General features: G+C 41.7%; 1 protein-coding gene across 1 annotated transcript in view; it reads right to left on the bottom strand.

Moving 5' to 3' along the window:
- Window positions 1-16,744, bottom strand: part of ZBTB49 (zinc finger and BTB domain containing 49) — a 91,934-nt gene that overhangs the window by 25,359 nt on the left and 49,831 nt on the right. The window contains exon 4 of the mRNA XM_073610181.1: window positions 3,209-3,255. Coding sequence (XP_073466282.1) covers window positions 3,209-3,255 — 47 coding nt within the window. The remainder of the gene's footprint in view (window positions 1-3,208; window positions 3,256-16,744) is intronic.

Raw genomic sequence — 16,744 nt, 5'->3', positions numbered from 1 at the left:
AATCATTTGCCGACCACGTAATGTACATGTACTGTGGCAGGTCGAGTCTTTTGTGCGAAATCACATACCTGTACGTCATTTCGTGCAATAGCCACCAGGGGGTATGCGTGACGCTGGAGGCGTGATCGCGCTGATTGGACAGAGGGGGAGCCAATCAGCGGGTCTGGTGGACCCAATGTTCATCGGCCACCCGCGATCAATCCCGAGAGACGCAGAACGGCGGTCTGCCTATGTAAACAAGGTAGATCGTCGTTCTGACAGGGGAGAAGAAAGAGATCTTGTGTTCCTGCTAAGCAGGAACACAGATCTCTGTCCTCCCCCAGTCAGAGCAACCCCCACACAGGCACTCCCTAGGGACACGTTTAATCTTTTGATCAACCCTGATGTTAACTCCTTCCCTGCTAGTGTCATTAGTACAGTGACAGTGCATATTTTTAGCACTGATCACTCTAATAATGTCAATGGTCCCCAAAAAAGTGTTAAAAGTGTTAAAAGTGTTAGTTATGTGTCCAATTTGTCTGCCGCAATGTCGCAGTCCCACTAAAAATCACTAATTGCCTCCATTACTAGTAAAAAAAAATAAAAATGCCATAAAACTATCCCATAGTTTGTAGACGCAATAACTTTTGTGCAAACCAATCAATAACACTTATTGGGATTTTATTTACCAGAATACATATTGGCCTAAACTGATGAAGAAATTTTAATTGTTTACATTTTTTATTGCATATATTTTATAGCAGAAAATAAAAAATGTATTTTTTTTTTTTCAAAATTGTCGCTCTTTTTTTTGTTTATAGCACAAAAAATAAAAACCGCAGAGGTGATCAAATACTACCAAAAGGAAGCTCTATTTGTGGTGAAAAAAAGGACATCAATTTTATTTGGGTACAGCGTTGCACGACCGCGCAATTGTCAGCAACATAACACAGTGCCGTATTGCAAAAAATGGCCTGGTCATTAAGGGGGTAAAACCTTCCGGGGCTGAAGTGGTTAAGGAGTCTCTCCTAGGTGTTAATGCGTGGCCAGTGACTGGGTTTGCAGCTGCTTTGACCGACGTATGCTGACCCTACTGAATGTGGCCTGAGCATTTAGGCATCAAAGACCCCCATGGTCATGAAAGGGTTAACTGGAATGTATACAACATTACCTGTATTATGTTTCTTATGTACAAAGACCAGTCTTGCTTTGCCAATCTGATAACAACCTACATCCTGCAGCTTTTCATATGCACTGTTAGCAGGAAAACAAATTATACGGGTACTATAATGGATTAATATACAAAACTCTCAATAATAATAGGACACTGCTGGTAAATTCAGCAAGGTATAACTAAAGAAGAGCAGAAATGTTATAATGTAAAACATAAACCCAGCCAGACGCACAACACAAATACATCCAGTAATTGTGATCTGTTAACCTACCAGAAGACGTGTGATTCTGTTCAGCTCCACTTTCCTGTCCCCACTGTCTAGCCAGAAGGTGACATCACTATTCAGGACCTGCAGCTCAGACATTTCCTCCCGTCTCCTCACCGGCCACTTTATTAGGTACATCTGTTCAATTGCTTGGTAATACAAATTGCTAATCAGCCAATCACACAGCAGCAACTCAATGCATTTAGGCATCTAGACGTGGTGAAGACGATTTGCTGAAGTTCAAACCGAGCATCAGAATGGGGAAGAAAGGGGATTTAAGTGACTTTGAATGTGGCATGGTTGTTGCTGCCAAATGGACTGGTCTGAGTTTTTCAAAATCTGCTGATCTACTGAGATTTTCACAAACAACCATCTCTAGGATTTGCAGAGGATGGTCCGAAAAAGAGAAAATATCCAGTAAGCGGCAGTTGTGTGGACGGAAATGCCTTGTTGATGTCAGAGGAGAATGGGCGGACTGATTTGAGATGATAGAAAGGCAACAGTAACTCAAATAACCATTAGTTATAACCAAGGTACTTCCCTCTTAGATTGTAAGCTCTAAGGAGCAGGGCCCTCTGATTCCTACTGTATTAAAGTGTATTGTATTTGTACTGTCTACCCTCAAGTTGTAAAGCGCTACGTAAACTGTTGGCGCTATATAAATACTGTATAATAATAATAATAATAATAATAATAAAAAGGTATACAAAATAACATCTCTGAATGCACAACACATCAAACCTTGAAGCAGATGGGCTACAGCAGCAGAAGACCACTCCGGGTGCTACTCCTATCAGCTAAGAAAAGGAAACTGAGGCTACAACCGCACATGCTCACCAAAATTGGACAATAGAAGATTGAATAAATGTTGCCTGGTCTGAAGAGTCTTGATTTCAGCTGCAACATTCAGATGGTGGGGTCAGAATTTGGTGTAAACAACATGAAAGCATGGATCCATCCTGCCTTGTATCAATGGTTCAGGCTGCTGGTGGAATGGTGTGGGGGATATTTTCTTGCCACACTTTGGACCCCTTAGTAACAATTAAGCATCATTTAATCACCACGGCCTACCTGAGTATTGTTGCTGACCATGTCCATCCCTTTATGACTACAGTGTACTCATCTTCTGATGGCTCCTTCCAGCAGGATAATGCACCATGTCACAAAGTTCCAATCATCTCACCACTGGTTTCTTGAACATCACAATGAGATCACCTCCACAGTCACCAAATCTCAATCCAATAGAGCACCTTTCGGATGTGGTGGAACGGGAGATTCGCATCATAGATGTGCAGCTGACAAATCTGCAGCAGCTGTGTGATGCTATCATGTCACTATAGACCAAAATCTCTGAGGAATGTTTCCAACACCTTGTTGAATCTATGCCATGAAGAATTAAGGCCGTTCTGAAGGCAGAAGAGGGTCCAATCAGATACTAGCATGGTGTACCTAATAAAGTGGCCGGTGCGTATATAACTCAGCATCACCACACTGGTGAATCCCCTAGACCAGGGATATGCAATTAGCAGACCTCCAGCTGTTGCAAAACTACAAGTCCCATCATGCCTCTGCCTCTGGGTGTCATCCTTGTGGCTGTCTTGCTATGCCTCATGGGACTTGTAGTTCTGCAACAGCTGGAGGTCCGCTAATTGCATATCCCTGTCCTAGACACTAACAAATGTGAACAATACATGGATTGTTTTTGAACACATTTATAATTAGTCTAGACATGTGTTTTTGTAATATTTGCCTTGAGTTGCACTTCAATAGAATCAGGAAAAGTATCTCACCTGTGAGAAGTGTTTGCCACAAACGCTACATTCAAAAGGTTTCTCTCCTAAATGCAAAAGACATGACAAGGTCAGTCAGAGGAATGACACAATAATTCAGAAATAATGACATCTAGAAATCTAATAACATAGAAATGTATTTTTTGCTTACATGTATTTACATGGATGTTTCTGTATTTACAATATGACAGGTTCTCTTAAGGCTGAGAGTCCCCCCTTGCAGTGTGCGCACAGCTCATTTATATCTAAGTGTTGAGAAAAGCATTTTTACGTACCCGATCCTCAGGCTCCTTCACACTGCTTTGAGGGTCTCTGCAGCCTCTTTTCCACCACACTCCAGTGGTCCGAGGTCCTCTGATGTCATCAAGACTGATGCAGAGCCCATAGCCCTGCACTGGATGTAAGGGCACTGAGGGACAGACCACTGCCAAAACAGAGGGGAGCGCCAATTGCCATGTAGTGGAGGATCGGGTAAGAAAAAAAGTGCTTCTCATCTCCCCCAAACTAATCGCACAGTTAACCCTTGCAGTCCAGGAACGGCCCCAGTGCAAGAGAAGGCAATTAAGTTTTTATGAGTTCACCATTAGAGAAGAAGTAAAGTCTTCCTTTTGAATTGTACCTACAGGTATGCTTATAATAAGGCTTACCTGTAGGTACTGTGAATATCTCCTAAACTTGCACCGTCTAGGAGATATTTACTATATACGCCGCCGACAATGTCATCAGCGCTTGTGCACTGAAGAAATGGCACGCTCACGCTGTTTCTTCAGGGCCCTGTGCCATGACCACCGGGAGTGACGTCATCACGGCTCCGGCCAATCACAGTGCTGGAGCCTGCGAACCCAGAAGAAACACCAGGGAAGATGTCAGCCATTTCAGCGGTAAGTCAGCCATTTCTAAGGTAAGTATTTCATAATGAGCTAGTATGTGATGCATACTAGCTCATTATGTCTTTGTCTTGCAGTTTTTTTTTTTTAATAGGGTTTACAACCTCTTTAACCACTTAGAGACCGCCTACCGCATATATACTGTGGCAGGGCGGCTCTATTGCACAAAACAGCGTACCTGTACATTGTTTTGTGCACAAGATACTGTGGACACGTGTGCACACGCTCTGCACGGCGGAGGAGGCAATCCATGGGTCCAGCAGACCCGATGTCCACCAGCCACCCGCGATCGCTCCACAGAGAGGCAGAATGGGGATCTGTGTATGTAAACAAGGCAGATCCACGTTCTGACAGGGAAGTACAGAGAGATCTTCTGTTCCTTGTAATCAGGAATAGCGATCCCTGTCTTCTTCCTGTCAGTACTTCCCCCTCACATCAAAGGACATCAATTTGATTTGGGTGCAGCCTCGCATGACTGCGCAATTGTCAGTTAAAGTTTCGCAAAAAATGGCCTGTGGTTAAGGGGGTATAAGACCACATATGTAGTATAGTTCTCTCAGTGTACAAAGTTCTGTGTGTTGGCAGATTTTCAATGGAACTAAATACTGTAAATCAGACATATTAAAAGGATAAGTTCACCTTTTGACAAAAAAATAATAAATGCACACTTTTATGCAGGTAAAAAAATGTGCATTTATTATTTTTTTGTTGCAGGAGCCTGTAAAACCTTGCACCAGTGATCAGCAGATCGCTGATGTCATGCAGGTCTACTGCAGACATGTCAGTATATCTGCTTGCACTCTTATGCCCCGTACACACGATAGGATTTTCCGACAACAAAATCCATGTTTTTTTCCGACGGATGTTGGCTCAAACTTGTCTTGCATACACACGGTCACAAATCTTGTCGGAAATTCCGAACGTCAAGAACGCGGTGACGTACAACAAGTACAACGAGCCGAGAAAAATGAAGTTCAATAGCCAGTGCGGCTCTTCTGCTTGATTCCGAGCGTGGAACTTTGTGCGTTGGAATTGTGTACACATGATCGGAATTTACGATTTTGTTGTCGGAAAATTTGAGAACCAGCTCTCAAATTTTGTGTGACAGAAATTCCGATGGAAAATATCCGATGGAGCCTACACACGGTCGGAATTTCTGACAACAAGCTCCCATAGAACATTTTCTGTCGGAAAATCCTATCGTGTGTATGAAGCATTAGAGAAGAATCAATAAACTACCACAGTACTCACAGCACTGTGGTAGTGCATTGAGAACTACAATCTGACAGCCGTGTTTTTTTTTTTTTTTTTTAATTGTGACAGCTAGCGGGGGGAGAAGATCCCCTGCTAGCTGTAAAGCGGGGGCCGATCCTTTCAATAACATGTTACACTCTGAATATGGGTGTAACACGTTACGAAAACATGAACTTGTCCTTTAAGCTGGTACATTTTTTGTGAGCAACAATAAACAATATTGAATGATAATGCAGCAGTGAGTCTGCAGAGGGGTATGTAAAAGAGCCTGGTTATTACTCTCTAAATGGATTTCAATAAAGACTCCATGTCTAGTTTATTAGCTCTCAGCTAATATACACAAATCCTGGATGATGGGTTCAGGGAGCAATTCATCAAAGCAATTTAGCGCAGCCTTTCTCAATCTCCAATCCCTAAAATAACTTTCAGGTCTCAGGGAACCTCTGCCAATAATCAGTCCACCTAAAGCTCACAAGACATTGTAAGCTGAGATATAAGGATAAATAAAAGAATAAGAAATGTGGTATACTTTGGTGTATTTTAAACGCAGGGCTGCTCTATATAACTAAATTATTTTCAGTACACATGAGATTAAACAAATAATTGCCCCTTTCCACCGACAGTATGCATATATGCAGCCTCACTGGTCTTGGATTTTTCCGTTAGGCCGCATATTTGCGTATCTCTCTCTGTGCCGGAAGCATGCCACACAGCGAGGTCCCAGCACAAAGACCGGGGTCTCACTCGGAGCCCTGGAACTCCCAGTTCTCGGTCACCTGATCACTGTGATAGCCTCTGATTGGCTATCACAGTGATCAGTCACTGTGAAGCCCGCCACCTATGTTTTTGTGATCTCTGAATGGGGGAAGTGGGGGAGAGAGAGATTGTATCTCTCTCTCCTTGTAGGGAGAAAGAAATAAACAAAATTGTGTGTAAGGGCCAGTTCACACCACATGCAGTCCAGTGCATTTTTTTCTGCCTCAAAGACGCATGGAAAGTAGGTTATATGGTTTCCATTTGCATAGTTCACACCAGTGCGGTCAGTTCCAGAAAAAAAAAGTAGAACATGCTGCATTTTTCCTGCACTGGAACTCGGTAAAGCAAATCAAAATCACACCAGACCCCAGTACAGTGAAAAAAAAAAACAGGAACAAAAGAAGAAAAAACGCACCGTAACGCGTCAAAAACGCGCATTCAGAAATGCATCAAGAACGGATCTGGAGTGCGTTTTTGTGGTGTGAACAAGACCTAACAAAAAATAAGAATAATGTAGTATCGCTGCAATCGCCAGGAGCAGGAGAATTTATTTTGGGTTGTTCTTTGGTTGTACAGGTAGTTGATAACAAGAAATATACAGGTAAATTACAGTTTGTTTTTTTTACTATTTTGGGCCAGTTTTTCTTTGCTAATAAAACAAAAAAAGTAGATATCCATTAACATTTACCATCAAATGAAAGCTCAGTTTGTCCTAAAAACGCAGTATAATCTGCCTGGATGCACAAAGTAGTTGTGATGATATGTACGGTTTTACTAACACATGTCAAAGTTGCTAAATTGGGCTTAGGCATTTGCTTTACCCTTAGGTGCGAAGAGGTTAATAATGGCCAGAAAAGAAACACAGACATTGCAAATTATAGTTTTATAGTTGGTAAGGTTAAATAAAGACTCCAGCCCATCTAGTTCAATCTGTGTGGGTGTATAGTGCTCCCTAACATTGGTTGGCAGTGGAGAAGGGACCCTTTACATTGACACTCAGTGGAAAAATGCTCTATTACTTTGGTAGTCAGTGTAGTAGCTGCTTAGACTGTTGGTCAGTTTAGTGCTCTTTTACAGTGGTGGTCAGTGGACAAAAGGCCCCATTGTATTGGTGGTTATTGGGAGAAGGGACCCTAACACAGGTGGTCAACAGCAGAAGGGACCCCTTACATTGGTGGTAAGTGGAAAGAATGCCATTTTGACAGATACAGTAGCTAAAAAATAACTGGTGTCAGTGGTTACTTGTCTGAGAGTTAGAATTTGCCCAAGGAACCCTTAGCAAAATGGGGAGGAACCCTAGTTGGTGAAAGGCTGGTTTAACCCTTTAACTGCCAGGTCCGTATGTTTTACGTACCTAACAGCGAAGGGTTTTACACACACACACCCAGCAGCTACAGCCACCGGGAGTGTGTGTATATCTGACAAACCAACTGTCAAATTAAAGTGATCTGGTGTCTGGGCAGACGCCCAATAGCTTCTAAATACCCTCGATAATGGCTGCGATATGCACTACATTAGATTTATTTAAGGACAAGAGATACATCTTAGGGTTTTTTAGACTCTGGATGTCTCATTAAAAAGAACCTGTCACCAAAAAGTAATCACATAGGTGAAGCATGCATTGGGGGCGCCTACACCCAAAAAAGTTGATTGCAATACACATGTTAAATATCACCACGCACACCAGAGTGACAGCAACAACTTTAGCACCAGACCTCCTGCATAACTCTAAACTGATAACCTGTTTAAAGTGTTGCCTATTGAAAATATAGGGTATTGAAGTTTGTCGCCATTTCATAGGCACATGCAATTTTAAGGTTTGACATGTTTGGTATCCATTTACTCGTGCAACCTCATATTTTATATTTATCCAAAAAATGGGTAGTTCATTGCATTTTTGTGTCCTATAATTGACTTTAGTGTATTTTTTAATGACATTTTACAGTTCCTAGACCTTTGCGCTAATATAGCGCAACATAAAAAAAATCTGAAAATAGGATTTTTCCATCATACTTACCTATAAAATCCTTTTCTTGGAGTACATCACAGGACACAGAACAGCCATAATAATAAAAATATGGGTTATACGCCACCTACTGGTGGATGGACACTAGCAGATAGTTAAACAGGAAGTCCACCCCTATATAACCCCTCCTACACAGGAAGGACCTCAGTTTTGTAGTAAAGCAATGAGTATCCCAAAAAAGATGGGGGGGCCTCTGTGTCCCGTGATGTACTCCAAGAAAAGGATGTTACAGGTAAGTATGATGGAAAAATCCTATTTTCTTTATCGTACATCACGGGACACAGAGCAACCATAATAATGACTATATGGGATGTCCTAAAGTAATGTCCTTGAGGGGAGGCAGACACAACCACAGAAAGTGCCACCTGAGAAGGACTTCTTCTGCCGCCCAAAACATACTGTGGCCAAAGCCGTATCATCCATGGCTTTGATATCTATCTGGTAAAATTCAGTTAATGTATGAACAAAAGACCGTGTAATGGCCTTAAATCCTGAACCACTGACACCTGATGGCCCAAGATGTCCCCACACCTGGTAGCGATCGCTTTTACAAAAAGAAGGGTGGGGGACCTTGCCTTTTCAATCCATAGGCTTGAATAATTAACTGGCAAATCCAATGAAAATAGTTAACTCGGATGCCTCCTGCCCATCCTGGGCTCTACTGGCAGCACAAACCAGGATTTCTGACCTGTACTGATAAATCAAGTAATTCTGACCACCAGAACTACCTCCAGAGTATGCAGTGATCTAACTCCTGGCAACTGAGGATCAGAAAGAAGGCAAGACATTGTCTTGATTCAAGTGAAAACTAGACACCATTCTAGGCAAAAATGAGGACGCAACATCACCTTATCATGATGTGAGGCCAAGAACGGCTCCTTGCACGAAGGTGCCGACAACTTTGACACTCCACTTAGTGAAGTGATAGCCACCAAAGAAGCCACTTTCCGAGATAACAGCGCAACAGAATCCACCAATTGAATCAAAAAGTGACCTCTGCAAGGACAGTCAAGATCAGATTCAAGTCCCAAGGACACAAGAATGGCCTGACAGGCGGCACTGTCTATGTTACACGCTGTATGAAGTATGAATCAAGGAGTGAGAAACAACGGCCACTGGGAAAAATGTATAGGGACGAAATCTGATCCCTAATGGTACTTATGGCCAATCTCCTTTCCCGTACCGTTTGGAGAAAGAAAAAGAAAATCTCTCATTCACATATTTCTGCGGGTGCCACTTCCTGGCTTCACCCCAGGCAAAAAAATATTTCTAAGTCCTGCAATTGAAGTTCCCTGAAGCTGGCTTCCAGGGGCTCAACAGTGCTGAGATACAGGACTCAAGACCATTAGGTCCCGCTGGACTGGGAGTGTCCCAGGAGCGACCCCCGCAAGACTCCCTATGTCAGTGTACCAAGCCCTTTTTTTTACCAAAAATATGTAGAGGAATACATATTGGCCTAAACTGAGGAAGAAATTAGTTTTTTTTATATATTTCTTTGGGGATATTTATTATAGCAAAAAGTAAAAAATATTGCTTTATTTTCAAAATTGTCGCTTTTTTTTGTTTATAGCGCAAAAAATAAAAACCGCAGAGGTGATCAAATACCACCAAAAGAAAGCTCTATTTGTGGGAAAAAAAAGGACATCAATTTTGTTCGGGTAGAGTGTCGCACGACCACGCAATTGTCAGTTAAAGTATGTATGTATGTATGTAACATCTATGCAAAACGTGTTTATTCAAGCATGCATTTAGGCAACAAGTTTGCAAGCATGTATACTATGCTGCACCTGCCCAACTGCACTTGGCACCATACTAGTTTTTACTAGTTTAGCACATATGCATGTCGCGCAGCCTTTTCCTGCTTCAGCCTAAAAGTAAGCTCCTGCAGACCGAATGCACATTATTCTGAAGTTTACAAGTATGCACCTGTTTAACTGCACCAGGCCGCATACTATTTGTGTGCCAAATGCACAGTATTCTGGAGACCCAACACTTTAATGTGCACTGCTAGGGGTGTATTGACTTACAGTTGTACAGGCCCCCTGGATTAAGCAGTAAGTAGCAGTATATAATCATGACTTGTCTGCCACACATTTCTCCTATAGTAAGTACTCACACTTCACTGGTATCCATGGGCTGGTGTTATGTCTCAAGAGGCCCTGCTGAAGCTGTGGACCTCATGGCAACATGGCCGCCCTTCCACTTCCTGCCTATATAAAAATAGGCTATACGGAGCGAGCCTGCATGATTAAACAGCTCACTGCCCCCAGTGGCCACTAGGAGAACAGACAGTCAGATCTCTCTTTTTTATTTTATTTTTTTAAGAGAAACTGCAAAAATGCAGACTTACCATTCCTGCTGCAGGACTCTGAACATAACCGGAGTCCAATCTTCACCCATCATTGTGAGCTTTGTCATAAAAGACCTTCAGGGACTGGGTCCCCCTTAATGTGGGGTCCACTCCCCTGGAACTGTATAGCACCCTGCAGGAAAGCACCTTGGTCAGAACAAACACTGCACAGGGTTCCATTACACAGGGTCCAGCGCCATAAGGCTGCATTACGGGCAAAACCTTGAGGAATCTTGTCTCCTTCCAATTAGGCTCAGGTACCATCCATTTTGGCTGATAGCTTTTTCGAATGGATCCGAATGAAGTCCATGATCCTAAATAGAACTGTCCAGACCTCTAAGTATGCCCCAAGAGCACATGTATCACATTAGTGACCATTCCACCTTACAGACACTGGAGAAAAAACTGAGGTCCTTCATGTGTAGGAGGGTTATATAGGGGTGGACTTCCTGTTTGACTATCTGCCAGTGTCCATCCCCCAGTAGGTGGCGTATAACCCATATAGTCATTATTATGGTTGCTCTGTGTCCCGTGATGTACAATAAAGAAATACCACTATTTTATTCTCTAGGGCAGTGGTCTCCAAACTGTGGCCCTTTGCTTGCCTTTATTTGGCCCTTGGGGCACTATTCCACCAACTGACACCAATGATGGATCACCATTCCCCCTACTGACACCATCAATAGGGCAATATTCTTCTCATTGGACAAAAAGTACCCCCTAGAGTACACACGGGGACTTTAATGGCAACTAAGTACATATATTGGTTACAAAATTATTTATTAAAGATTGTTAAAAAAAAGTTTATATCACCATACAATAAAATAACAAAAAAGCTGATTGCAAGGTGATAGTCTCCTAATATTTTCCCGATGCGTTTCAGGACCTGTAAAGAGTCCTTTCCTCATGGGGCTTTTCATAAGGAGTTCATTAGACAACAATCTAAAATGGAACATAGCAGACATTAAGAATCATTTATGAGGAAAGGACTCTTCACAGGTCCTGAAATGCATCGGAAAAATATCAGGAGACAATCACCTTGCAATCAGCTTTTTTGTTATTTTATTGTATGGTGATGTATGCACCAAAAACGTTTTTTTAACAATCTTTAATAAATAATTTTGTAACCAATATATGTACTTAGTTGCCTTTTGTCCTATGGGATCTATATATGGGATCTTGGCAACAACCTGGGTTTGTATGGATGGGATCTTAAATTTCTATCCTTCTCATTGCTACAAACAAAAGGCCACTATTCCTCCCATTAAACCCAATGATGGGGCTTTGATGCCAGAGCATTTTCTACTCACACTGGCCACAGTCTGCCAGCCCACTCCCCCACCCCCCCAAAACCTGAAGGACAGTTAACTCACCTTTTGCTTAGAAAGTTTGGATACCCCTAGTCTAAGGTGTCTGCTTTCAGACAGACATTTACAGTTCTGTCTATTTTAGGCAGTCATCTGGGCAAAAATAATTTTTTAACCACTTCAGCTCCGGATGGTTTTACCCCCTCCCTGACCAGGCCATTTTTTGTGATACGGCATTGCGTTGCTTTAACTGACAATTGCGTGGTTGTGCGACGCTGTACCGGAATACAATTGATGTCCTTTTTCCCCACAAATAGAGCTTTCTTTTGGTGGTATTTGATCACCTCTGTGGTTTTTATTTTTTACGCTATAAACAAAAAAAGACCGACAATTTTGAAAAAAAAAAAACAACAATATTTTTTACTTTCTGCTGTAAAACACATCCAATAAAAAAAGTTAAATTTAATTTCTTCATCAATTTAGGCCAATTTGTATTTTGCTACATATTTTTGGTAAAAAAAAAAAATCCCAATAAGTGTATATGGATTGGTTTGCGCAAACGTTATAGCGTCTACAAACTATGGGATAGAGTAATGGACTTTTAATTTTTTAAAATTATTTTTACTAGTAATGGCAGCGATCTGCAAATTTTAGCGGGACTGCGACATTGCGGTGGACAAATCTGACACTTTTTGGGGATCAGTGACACCAATACAGTGATCAGTGCTAAAAAAAAGCGCTGTCGCTGTATAAATGACACTGGCATGGAAGGGGTTAACATCAGGGGCAATAAAAGGATTAACTGTGTTCCCTGGGTGTGCTTTCTTACTGTGTGGGGGATGGACTGACACGAGGAAGAGACACATCTGTGTTCCTCATTAGCAGGAATCACAGATCTCTCTCTTCCTGACAGAACAACAGTCTGCCTTGTTTACATAGGCAGACCGCCATTCTGTCTCTCCAGCAAATGATTGTGGGTGGCCGGCGGCCATCGCGGCCGCTGGACCCGCTAATTGGCTCCCGCGGTGTCTGATCACAGCGGGAGCGCTCCTCCGGCGGTGCACGTGCCCCAGAGCCGATGGAAGAAATCACATACAGGTACGTGATTTTGCGATTAAGGGCCGCCCTGCCGCAGTATATGTACGTGGGGCGGTCCTTAAGTGTGACCCCCCCCACAAAAATGGTGCTGGCAGCGAAAGGGTTAAAGCTTTTACAATAAATCATATACAAAAAAAGTCTTCAGTAAGAATTTTTAGTTATAACAGAGTGTAAAAATGTACCCCTGCCGAAGGATACACTGCTCTAGAACCATGTTCCTGAAAACAGAATCCAATAGATTTAAAGATACTGCATATTCTAGGTATACTCTAGGTACAAGACTGCTAGTTTCAGAACCCAATACATTTTTGGTGTCCTGAAATTGTTAGGTGTCAAAGTGGTTCTACTGAGAAACACCATTTGGGAAACCCAAAACAACAGTAAACTGACACTTGGGGGTCCAGAGAAATGTTATACTAATAGTTTGACTCACAAGGACAAAAAAAGTGCCTCTGACAGAAGTATTTGTCATGAGGGACTGTAGGCGTATCATGGGGAAGAAACTAGAATTTGTTCTGACGAGAGTAAGAATTATCAACGTAATTAATAACAACTCTTCTCTATAGAGTTTTAAATTGTTCTTTGTTTCCTGTTTTTTTTACCTTTGAAAGAGAAGGAGCAGAACTGAACGCAGTCATGTGCACAAGGCATTAGGAAATCGGGTTCATTAGAAGATTTACTAAACTGAAAATCTGATGTGTCTAGGGATGCGATCCTTCATATATACAAAGAAAGCTTCTACAGCTTCTTCTCTCATTCAAGTATAACTAAAGGCAAAACATTTTTTTCATTTTGAATAGAGTGAAGAGGGATTAGAACTACTGTCAGTTTTTATTGCTGTCTGTGTCCCCGTTAGGGAAATTTACCCTCTCTATGTATCCTGTTTACCATTATCATTGAAAGTGAATGTAAAGAAAATCACAGGCAGGAAGTGAAGGGAAATCTCTGAAATGGGACACAAATGGCAAAAAATAAATAAATAAAAAATCTGACAGGGGTTATAACCCTACCTTGCTCTATGCAAAGTGAAAAGAAAAAAAATTGAATGCTTATAGTTCTACTTTCAGCCCTGCTAAATCACGGTTTCTCAACCAGGGTTCCTCCAGAGTAAGGATGAGCTCCGGCGTGTTCGCATGCTGCACGTGCCCAGCCCGCCTGGAACTCGGCACTGCACAGCACTAATCACAAGCAGTGAGACATTTCCCGATGTGCGGCTACAGAGATCGGAAAAAGTCTGCCTGTGATTAACACAGCGCATTGCCGACTTCCTGGCGGGCTGGGCACGTGCAGCATGCGAACACGCCGGAGCTCATCCTCATACTCTGGAGGTTGCTAGGGGTTCCTTGAGGAATAAACAAATTCTGCCTCTCAGATAAGTTCCCACTGACACCACTGATCTTTTTAGCTGTCTATACGGGGGGGGGGGGTAACTCTTCCCAGGGTGGAAAAAAAAAATCGATGCTTTTTAAAAATCAAACAAATCAAATTTTTTGATTAAAATCTGATTTTTTTTTATTTAAATCAAATTTATTTTAATAAAATGCTTTTGGAGTAAAAATCTATCTAAATATAGTTTTCTATTAATTTAATAATTTTGTTTATTCAGCATGAAATGGAGCTTGGTTATGTAGCATGAGGCTGTATATTCTGCAATATTTACATTTTTGGTAAACTCATTCAATAAATCCAAGCTGAGATAACATGCACTGGATTGTTGCTTTCACACAATTTCACAGTAACCATTAGATAAAACAACGTTCAGGAAGATTCCTTTATCCTATTGTTTTGCAAATCTACAAACTGTATGATTGTTTGAAGAGAAATGCAACTGTACCAGGCACTAAGTGTGAGGAGGAAGTGCAAGCAGTAAAAATGTAAGTGAAAACTAAGCAGCTTATAGACCTTGTGATCTTTCTGTACATAGCTTGAAGTGCTTTATTCCTCCCTTGAGGAGCAAAATGGCAGCAGGCTGTAATATTTTAATGAAGTTTCTCTACCTTTGGAAAAAGCAGGTATGCGTCCAAAATGCAAGCAATGTAATAAAGAGATGTAAGGCCTGGTGGCCCCAATGAAACAACATCACAAGAAGACGTGCTTTGATCAAAGGACCGTGTTTAAAGTTTTTTTTTTTGTGTGAACCCAGCTGATATATTCAGTTTAAGTTCTTTTGTTTGTATGTTTTTTTCAAAGATATTTTGTTTATGCACTTCAGTTACTAAACATTGATGTTTAAGCAAATACAAGAATATGTATTATAAAGTTATTGTTTTCATTAAATAAAAGAATTTGAGTAGTTCTCCAACTATGTGCAATTAACCTAAAATCGGTTCTGATATCACTGTTTTACTAACCTGACAGCTTATTATTCTAAATGCTTCATTTTATTTGCAAATATTAAAGATTCTAACTACCAGCAAGAATGAGCTCTTACATTTAAAGAGCACCTGTCATTTCAGATCCATCATGGCAGCGCCTATTATCGGCATCCACTCACCTGCTGCCGCCACGTCCCTCACCTTGTTGTGTCCCTGCCGCATCACCAGCCGTCCCATTAACCATTAATTAAGGACCAGCCTCCTTTTGGATTTTAGGTGTTTACATGTTTAAAACAGGTTTTTCTGCTAGAAAATTACTTAGAACCCCCAAACATTATATATGGTTTTTCTTCTAACACCCTAGAGAATACAATGGCGGTCATTGCAATACTTTTTTTGCACCGTATTTGCGCAGCGGTCTTATAAGCGCACTTTTTTTAGAAAAAATTCACTTTTTTTCACAATTTTTTTTAATATTGTGAAATATAATGTTACGCCAAGTAAATTGATACCCAACATGTCATGCTTGAAAATTGCGCCCGCTCGTGGAATGGCGTCAAACTTTTACCCTCAAAAATCTCCATAGGCGACGTTTAAAAAATTCTACAGGTTGCATATTTTGCGCTACAGAGGAGGTCTAGGGCTAGAATTATTGCTCTCGCTCTACCGGTCGCTGTGATACCTCACATGTGTGGTTTGACCACCGTTTTCATATGCGGGCGCTACTCGCATATGCTTTCGCTTCTGCGCGCGAGCTCGTCGGGACAGGGAGGTTTTAAAAAATTTTTTTTTATTTTTTTTTTAATTTTAAAATATTTTATTTATTTTTACACTGTTTAAAAAAAAAAAAAAAAATTGTGTCACTTTTATTCCTATTACAAGGAATGTAAACATCCCTTGTAATAGAAAAAAGCATGACAGGACCTCTTAAATATGAGATCTGGGGTCAAAAAGACTTCAGATCTCATATTTACACTAAAATGCAATAAAAAAAAAAAAAAAAAGTCATTTAGAAAAATGACATTTGAAAAAATATGCCTTTAAGAGGCGTGGACGGAAGTGACGTTTTGACGTCGCTTCCGCCCAGCAGTATCTTGGAGACGAGTGAGCGCCATCTTGGCCTCACTCATCTCCTGACACACAACGGCAGAGGACGCGATCGCCTCCGCCGCTACCGACGGCTCCGGTAAGCGGCAGAGGGCACCGGATCGCGGCGGGAGGGGGGGGGGCCCTCTCCGGCCACCGATAAAAGTGATCTCGCGGCGAATCCGCCGCAGGGACCACTTTTATCTGAAAGCCGGCCGCCGCACGAAAACGGGGATACCGGGGTTATGGCAGCTAGCTGCTGCCATAACAACGATATCCCCGTTCAAACTTAGGACGTATATAGTCGTGCGGCGGTCGGGAAGTGGTTAAAGTGAATGGGACTGTCGGTGAGTCAACAGCGGGTCAGAGGAGGAGCCACTGCGGGACAGAGATGACAGTTGCTCTTTAAAAATTATGATTTAAATCAAGCCTTTTTACTAGTGATTTAAATGGACTT

The sequence above is a fragment of the Aquarana catesbeiana genome, linkage group LG01, assembly GCF_042186555.1.
Source record: "Aquarana catesbeiana isolate 2022-GZ linkage group LG01, ASM4218655v1, whole genome shotgun sequence".
NCBI lineage: Eukaryota > Metazoa > Chordata > Amphibia > Anura > Ranidae > Aquarana > Aquarana catesbeiana.
The sequence above is the reverse complement of the archived record's forward strand: the minus strand, read 5'-3'. Positions and strand labels throughout refer to the sequence as shown.